The following is a 9,497-nucleotide window of genomic DNA, read 5'->3' on the forward strand; positions in this document are numbered from 1 at the left end:
AGAGGGATAATAAATCAGCCAATAGCAGAGCGGACTTCATGGGTCAAATGCCCTAATTCTGTCCTTGTATGAACAGGATAACCAAGGTGGATTGGTGAATCAACTGGCCATTTGTCCAGGCAAGTAGGGTCTCTGCTCAACTTGTACCTGAAGGAAGACACTTGCAACAATGCTGTGTTCCGCTGGATTGGTTAGTCAGCCTACAATCCTCGACAACAAGGTGTGAGTGAAACATCTGACCCTCAGCTGAGGCCACCATGTAGAGCAATGAGTTAGTGTTGTAACAACCACCTCTTTCACAACAAACATTTATTCAGTCAACATGGTTTATTCAAACACTGCACCAGCAGTCTAGAGTCCAAATGCCTCTTAAATGTTGTTACATTGACTAAAATGTACATCCTGCCTTCATATCATGTGTGGAAATGTTTGCTTTACCTTTTTCCCCTTGGCCTGTCCTCACCCTCACCCTCGGCTTTAGTTTTGCCCCTTAGCCGGATTATTCCAGGTTTCTGTCAAATTCCTGGATCCCCTGTGCTCTCTGCGTATCACTGGAGACCAAGGTTTAAGAACGGTGAAATCTAATTCAATGAGACCAGACAGGGTCCTGCTCTTTGACCCATCTCATTTGTCAAATCAATGGTTCAAAGGTTCATTTATTATCAGAGTATACAACTCTGAAATTCTTCTTCCCTGGGTAGCCATGAAACCATGAGAGAAAGGAAAAGAAAGACAGCACAATCATCAGCCCCCAAATCCCCCCTCCCCACACAAATAAAAACAAAACAAAAAACAGACAGGCACATCAACCCCCAAATCCCTCTTCCTGCACAAAAAAATGAACAAAATGGAACAGACATATCGACCCCCAAATCCCTAACCCCACACAAAAAAAACAAGATCAGGAAAAAAACACAATACAAAAACTATAAGATCAGGAAAGGTCTACAGTCCAAGTCCACATCCGAAACACAGAAAACCTGGGCACAGCCACAGGCTCTCCCCCCTCCAGTAGTGTAGCAGACCAATCCTCAGCGATCAAAAGGCAGGAAGCTGGTGCTCAGCTTCCACCTTCACCTCGAGGTTTCAATCTCACTCATTGCTTTAATTGGCAAAATGGGGTGACACATCAGCTTGAACAAGTTAATAGCATGTGCTTTTGCCACATGACTACTATTTCAACTAATCCTAGCTCAATACTCATGAAAGTTTCTCTTAAAGGCCTCAGTTCAATCTTTCTTGGGGACAGTGAGTTCGATGTTCTGACCCCCTCTGGATAAAGTTCCCTTTGACATGCCCACTGAATGTTTTGGGGTTCTTTATCATTTCTGTTAAGACCTGAATTTCTTTACCTCTACCTTTAGTAACCTGATGGATTGTGTTTTGGTCATTTCTCTTAATGAGTCTTGTGTCCACTGTTATACCTGCAGTGCAAACTCTGTGATGTCACCTGTGACATCATAGGCAACTAATGCTGCCCAAAATGCAGTGCTGCTATTTATGATGTCACAGATTTGGAGATAGTGGGTTAAATATCAACGTCAGGGTCTTCGTGGCCAATCGTTCTGGAACCACAACCTGAGAGGCTGATTACTGGGAGGCGGTGAGTGTATGTTTTCAGCATCTTGACTGGATAATTAAATGAATTAAACATTAACAATTCATCCTGGGTACGAATATCCACACCACTCACCACGCACGCATTAGTTACCGGTAACCCCATGAAGGCGCAGCTCGGGCGGTGAGTGTACGTTTTTGGGAGCTCAGCTGGATAATTAAATGAATTAAACATTCTAAAGTCGGTGAGGTGGAAAATCTGGAATGATTGTGATCGAGGTTGGTTGGAGCAAATGCATTTGTTCAATTTAAAAACATGATTTAAATGTTCAGCAGGTTAAGATATACAGAGAGCAGAACAGATTTAATGTTTCAGGAACATGAGTTACCCCCAAGGCCCCTCGTCTCTGTTATTTAAATTAAATAGTGATTAAACTGATTGAAACTCCAGTCCCCCATTTCATTCTCCCCACAGTAACCTTTCTCTCACTTGCTTCTATCGAACCTTCATCCTAGTAGTGTCCTGACTTCAAACTGCCTGTTTCTACCTCCTACCTAAGATTCTCAACCAGGACTAACTACCCTGGTAGATAGACCCAATGTTTCTGCCTGCTCTCAAGCACAGAGGTTCTCTCTTCATACCTTCACTCAATCCTGTCTATCCTTATCCAGTTGCTTCTATATCCCTCTATCCTCTGCCGAATCATATGCCCAAATGGCTCTAAAGCAGGGGTTCCCAACCTTTTTATGCCATGGACCCCTACTGAGGGGTCCGTGGACACCGGGTTGGAACCCTGCTCACAAGCATTACTCTTGTATACGTTCATATCGTCTCCCCAGTGCTGCATTCCAGCAACCTTCCACTTTCCTGTCTGCACAACAAACCTTGGTCCTTTAAACATTCCCTTGTTCACTTGAAACCTAATTGCAGAATGTACACAGAGAAAAGACTATCTGCCTTGCCCACACCCCTCCTGGTTTGATCTACTCCTGTTAGGCCACTCCTCGACTTTCACTGCATCAGAGGAAACAATCCAGGTTTGTCTCCTTATATCGAGTACCTGTACCTGATCCAGCACATCGGTAAAACTCTTCACCACCCTTTCCGCTCACCGGATACTCTCTGATCCAGCACGCCAGTAAAACTCCACACCGCCCTCTCCGCTCACCAGATACTCTCTGATCCAGCATGCCGGTAAAACTCTCCACTCACCAGAAACTCTCTGATCCAGCACGCCGGTAAAACTCTTCACCGCCCTCTCCACTCACCAGATACTCTCTGATCCAGCATGCCCCTAAAACTCTCCACTCACCAGAAACTCTCTGATCCAGCACGCCGGTAAAACTCTTCACCGGCCTCTCCGCTCACCAGATACTCTCTGATCCAGCACACCAGTAAAACTCCTCAACACCCTCTCTGCTCACCAGATACTCTCTGATCCAGCATGCAAGTAAAACTCTTCACCGCCCTCTCTGCTCACCAGATACTCTCTGATCCAGCATGCAAGTAAAACTCTTCACCGCCCTCTCTGCTCACCAGATACTCTCTGATCCAGCATGCAGGTAAAACTCTTCACCGCCCTCTCTGCTCACCAGATACTCTCTGATCCAGCATGCAGGTAAAACTCTTCACCGCCCTCTCTGCTCACCAGATACTCTCTGAACCAGCACGCCGGTAAAACTCTTCACCGCCCTCTCTGCTCACCAGATACTCTCTGAACCAGCACGCCGGTAAAACTCTCCACTCACCAGATACTCTCTGATTCAGCATGCCGGTAAAACTCTCCACTCACCAGAAACTCTCTGATCCAGCACGCTGGTAAAACTCTTCACCACCCTCTCTGCTCACCAGATACTCTCTGATCCAGCACGCCGGTAAAGCTCTTCACCGCCCTCTCCACATCTTCCTGGATGTGGAGATCAGAACTGTACAGAACAGACCATAGGACAGAATCAGGCTATTTGGCCCATCGTGTCTGCTCCACCATTTCATCATGGTTGATCCATTTTCCCTCTTACCCCATTCTCCCTGTAACCTTTGCACCCTGACTAATCAAGAACCTATCAACCTCCACTTTAAATATACCCAACATCTTGGTCTCCACAGCTGTCTGTGGCAATGAATTTCAAAGATTCACCACTGTCTGGATAAAGAAATTCCACCTCATCATCTCTGTTCTAGAGAAGCTTATAGAAGCTTTATGTCCTTCTTTTCCGAGGCTGTACCCTTGGGTCCTAAACTCGCCCGCTACCGGAAACATCCTCTGCCTGTCCACTCTATCTTGGCCTTTCAATAGTAGGTAGGTTTCAATAAGGTACCCCCTCTCCCACCCCCCAACCCCCATTTTTGTAAACAGTACAGGTCCAGAGCTATCAAATACACCTCTCACATTAACCCTTTCATTTCGGAGATCAGGAACACTCCTTAACGAGCTGTACGCTGGAGACATGCATCCCTGCCACAAATGCTATGCAATGGGTGTTAGTCCTCGGGAGGGGTATTTATCACCTAGGTACTACCACGGGGCGCGGGAGGGGGCGGTTTACTTGCATATCTGCCGCTGGAATACTTATTCTGCGGAAACTGGCTATTTGCTCGCCACCCTCGGTGATTTAACCCTGAGCTGCCCTCCCCGGGATATTTTCCTCTGTTAATTACGCGGGAGATTCCGTGCTGTTTTTGGTTTCTACGGAGACGCGTAGTAAACAGTTGTTTTCTGCCTGAGCCAGGAGCGCAGGTTTGCACTGTCCCGGTTCCGACTCGAACCCCAGACGAACGGTAGGATAGGTAAGTGCCCAGATAGTCCCTCGGAGGGAGGGAGCGACGGAGAGCCCTCCGGATTCCGGCCTCCGGCCTCCGGGACGAACACGTTGCTGCAAAGCCTTCTGCCCCGCCGGGGATGCTGCCTGCAGCTTTATGTCCTGCTCTGGGCTTCCGATGACTGGACAGTGTCCCTGGGCATCTACGTGGGGTTGGGTTCGTCTGGACAGTCAGACCGGGCGCCGCGGCGAGTCTTTATACTGGCAGAGAGAGGATGAGGTTACAGTTAACGTTTCAGTGGAGATGGCGATGTGGAGCACGGCTCATCGCGTTTTAGGAAATCCGGGGATGACGGGTTACAATGATCCGGTGGTGACATTGTAACACATGAGCCGGGGAGATACGTAATTATTTCGGAAATCGGCTGAGAGGACGAGAAGGAAGGTCCCGAGATGCTGTGACTCCAGTCATATAGCACAGAACAGGCCATTCTGCACAGCTCGTCCATGCCGACCAAAATGGCCAACTGCCCTGGTCCCAGTTCTCAGCGTTAAACCCATAAACATACAACTTTTCCTACCCATGCGTCTGTCCAAATGTCTTTTCAAGTGCCGTAGTTGTACCTGTCTACCACTTCCTCTGGCAACTGGTCCACGCAGAGTAAAAAAGTTGCCCCTGGAATCACTTTAAAATCTTTCCTTCTCACTTTAACCTCTCGTGCTAGACACCCCCCCCCCCTTACCCCTGGGGCAAAACTTTTGCCTCATGATTTTATGAACCTCTGTTATCTATCCCTCAGCCTCTACCGTCCAAGGGGAAAAGTCCCAGACTATCCAATCTCTCCTTATAAATTAAACCTAGTCCCAGTAACATTCTTGTGAATCTTTTCTCACCTTTTCCAGTTTAATGACACCCATGCTATAGCAATGTAACCAGTTCTACCCACGAAATACGGTACACAACTTGGAAAGGTCGCTCACCTGAAATGTTTCTGCCTTCAAGAATATCACCCAGTGTTTCCCCACACCACGAGTGGGTTTATTTCAGGTTTTCTGCTGCTGCATTATTTTATTTTTGTTTTAGGAATTTTTTTTCACCTTGTATATCTCATCCACCTAGATCTCCTGGACACTGGTGATCTTGCCTTAGGTTCCCTGTTAGCTTGGGTCAGCTAGCAATTAGTTCAGTTCTGAAATGGATCGATGTTGCTAGCCAAAGACTTTGAGGGAAGTAAGTCAATGCAGGAGGATGGAACTGAGGAGGCTTCTTCATGCACAATTGAGTGGCCTTCTCATGTATTAGGAACATGGAAGCAAGGCAAGAGCACGGAGTCTTTGAAGCTGGTTCTTCCACCGTTCAGGAATCCATGGGGGATGAAGGGGGTGGTGTTCTAAAAGGGTTCAAACTGAACATGTCCATGGGGAATGAAGGGATGGTGTTCTAAATGGTGTCAAAATGAACTTGTCCGTAGGGGATGAAGGGGGTGGTGTTCTAAAAGTTAGAAGAGAGGAGGAGTTCCAGAGAGAGTGACGGTGAGCTGCTGCAAGTTCCACAGATGATCAGATCACTGCAAGGGAAAGTTTGGAGGTGGTTGCACAGATTAGGGCTGAGGCAATACAAACGTGACTTAAATCTGAGGCTGGGGTTTTGGATAAGTGTCCATTACAGGTTCATGAGGGGCAGTGGGAGCTTGGTGTGTGGAACATGGTTTGGTCACAGGTATTTGTACATTTACAGCTCCTGTCCATAGCGTCACTGGAATAACAGGGTCTGACAGTGGCAAAGATCAGGAGAAGGATTAAGGCAGAAGATGGGCTGAACTGGGGGATACAATGGAAGTTGTTTTGGTGATAGAGATTAATTGACTGCAGTGACAGAGACTGTTCAATTACTGTTTCTCTCCAGGAGATGATTGCCCCCGATTGGGACTAGGAGGATACTGTGATTCAAACGTTTTTATAATGGTACAGTATTAAATAAATTCTTCTTAAAGGACATTTATACTTAAAAGATGGAAAATATTCACCATCCATAACATGCCCATTAAGTCCTGTGCTTCTGAATAAGGCAAAAAAAAACTCTAAAGATATAACCACCTCCTTTGTTGACCAGTGATAGTTGTGTAACACTCATTTACTGACAGTCTTGACCCTCCACTCTCTTTTCCCCAGATCCCCAGTAGTGAGAATCCATAGATTCTGATGCCACCTTATGCTGGCAGTGCCTTGGATAAATCACCTTATCTGCGCCTCTCATGCTTTCATGAACCTCTGTTAGGTATCCCTCACCTCTACCCTCCAGGAAACAAAAGTCCCAGACCATCCAATCTCTCCTTACAGGTCAAACCTTCTAGTCCCAGTAACATCCCTCTGAATCTTTTCTTACCCTTCCCAGTTTAATGACACCCATCCTATAGCACGGTAGCCAGAACTGTCCACTGTTCTGCCCACAAAGTGCCGTACAGAACTTGGAAAACCACCCTGTGAGGCATGGTTGGACAACAACCAAGGACGTTAACAGATCTCCATCAGCTCCAAGTTTCTATTGGGCTTGTGGTAGTGGTGGTGGGGGTAGGAGGGACACAGGACCTTCCATTGTGTGCAGCCATTCGGTGCAATAAACCAAGTGGCCTGCTTTTTGTTGCAGCCTGCCAAAGGCAGCAAGCCCAAGACACAGAGCACAGGTGCCAAGAAGAAAGGTGGCAAGAAGGGTGGAGGTGGCAAGAAGAAGAAGAAGAAGGAGAAAGCTTCCAAAGCCCAGGTGGAAGTGGATATTCTGAGTCCTGCAGCCATGTTCAACCTGTACTACATCGCACACAATGTGCCCTCCGCCCTTGCCTATCGAGGTTTCCCCTGGCCAGGAAGACCCAAAAAGAAGGGAAGGAAATAAACTGATTAAATAAGGAACTATAAAGAGAAATAAACATCCAATATTCTAACATAAGATAATGCATAGTGAAAATCTTTATTTCCCAAACTGATTACTGGTATTTTTTACTCCAGTTTCCCTTGTCACACCCCATCCCACTGTCACTATGAGGCACGCCAAGAACTGAGAGCTGCCTGATATCAATGTAGAAATGCTGGAGAAAGTCTGAGGTTGTGGGCAGGATAAAAAGAGATGGAAAACTGTTGGCAGTAGTGTGTTGTACTGTCACTGTTCTGTTCAAGAACTCACTATTTACTGACTCTCACAGCTATCTGGACTATTCCTCTTCTCACCCTGTCTCTTGCAAAAACGCCATCCCCTTCTCGCAATTCCTACGTCTCCGCCGCATCTGCTCTCAGGATGAGGCTTTTCATTCTAGGACGAGGGAGATGTCTTCATTTTTTAAAGAAAGGGGCTTCCCTTCCTCCACTATCAACTCTGCTCTTAAACGCATCTCCCCCATTTCACGTACATCTGCTCTCACTCCATCCTCCCACCACCCCACTAGGAATAGGGTTCCCCTGGTCCTCACCTACCACCCCACCAGCCTCCGGGTCCAACATATTATTCTCCGTAACTTCCGCCACCTCCAACGGGATCCCACCACTAAGCACATCTTTCCCTCCCCCCTCTCTCTGCATTCCGCAGGGATCGCTCCCTACACATACTCCCTTGTCCATTCGTCCCCCCCATCCCTCCCCACTGATCTCCCTCCTGGCACTTATCCGTGTAAGCAGAACAAGTGCTACACATGCCCTTACACTTCCTCCCTTACCACCATTCAGGGCCCCAAACAGTCCTTCCAGGTAAGGCATCACTTCACATGTGAGTCGGCTGGGGCGATATACTGCGTCCGGTGCTCCCGATGTGGCCTTTTATATATTGGTGAGACCCGACGCAGACTGGGAGACCGCTTTGCTGAACATCTACGCTCTGTCCGCCAGAGAAAGCAGGATCTCCCAGTGGCCACACATTTTAATTCCACATCCCATTCCCATTCTGACATGTCTATCCACGGCCTCCTCTACTGTAAAGATGAAGCCACACTCAGGTTGGAGGAACAACACCTTATATTCCGTCTGGGTAGCCTCCAACCTGATGGCATGAACATTGACTTCTCTAACTTCCGCTAAGGCCCCACCTCCCCCTCGTACCCCATCTGTTACTCATTTTTATGCACACATTCTTTCTCTCACTCTCCTTTTTCTCCCTCTGTCTCCCTCTGTCCCTCTGAATATACCTCTTGCCCATCCTCTGGGTCACCCCCCCCCCTTGTCTTTCTTCCCGGACCTCCTGTCCCATGATCCTCTCGTATCCCTTTTGCCAATCACCTGTCCAGCTCTCGGCTCTATCCCTCCCCCTCCTGTCTTCTCCTATCATTTTGCATCTCCCCCTCCCCCTCCAGCTTTCAAATCCCTTACTCACTCTTCCTTCAGTTAGTCCTGACGAAGGGTCTCGGCCTGAAACGTCGACTGCGCCTCTTCCTATAGATGCTGCTTGGCCTGCTGCGTTCACCAGCAACTTTGATGTGTGTTGCTTGAATTTCCAGCATCTGCAGAATTCCTGTTGCTCACTATTTAATTGTACACTTACTACTGAGCCAGTTGTGAGAAAGGATTCCTGCTCCAACCAGGCAACTAAAGGAACAGATGCCAGCTGGATTTGCAAAGTGACATGAAGCAAACTGAAGAACTGTAGAATATTCCTCATAATCTAACCCGCATTCATTGTTCAGCTCATAGCACTTCAGAAAGGAGAAGTAATCATTTGTGCATTTTCCTGCATTAGAGCAATTACTGCATTGCCAAATAGTTCATTGCCTGTAAAATATTTTGGGATGCCTGGAGGACATGAAAGTTGAAGGGTACAGACTTCTGTTTCTTCTATTCAAGATGGTTGATGCAATGCAATGTGTTGACTTGCTGATTTCCTCTGGCATTTTTGTGTGTTGCTCAAGATTTACAGCATCTGTAGAATCTCGTGTTTGTGACACAATGCAAAGTCAGTTGTAGAAGGACTTTGCCAAAGGCAGTAATCATTGTTTTTATCGTGATCCAATGGTATCTAACAGGAAAAGGTCACCAAACACATCTGGGTTTGGTTTGGACTAGCAATGACCTAATGAATAGAAGAACTGGTCTGAGAAGTTGGATGGCCTTGAGTTCCTCATCCTAATACAACACACCCTTTTATGTAAAATGTGATCTGCGTAACTAAATGACTTCCAAGAGGACCACAACCTTGTTGTGGT

General features: G+C 47.1%; 1 protein-coding gene across 1 annotated transcript; it reads left to right on the forward strand.

Moving 5' to 3' along the window:
- The first annotated feature begins 4,154 nt into the window (after positions 1-4,154).
- Positions 4,155-7,244, forward strand: LOC134359234 (small lysine-rich protein 1). The gene is made up of 3 exons (XM_063072190.1): positions 4,155-4,345; positions 6,224-6,282; positions 6,965-7,244. The coding sequence occupies exons 2-3, from the start codon at positions 6,280-6,282 to the stop codon at positions 7,205-7,207; spliced, it is 246 nt and encodes an 81-aa protein (XP_062928260.1). The 5' UTR covers positions 4,155-4,345; positions 6,224-6,279; the 3' UTR covers positions 7,208-7,244.
- Positions 7,245-9,497: the final 2,253 nt, after the last annotated feature.

This window comes from Mobula hypostoma, chromosome 20, assembly GCF_963921235.1.
Source record: "Mobula hypostoma chromosome 20, sMobHyp1.1, whole genome shotgun sequence".
Lineage (NCBI taxonomy): Eukaryota > Metazoa > Chordata > Chondrichthyes > Myliobatiformes > Myliobatidae > Mobula > Mobula hypostoma.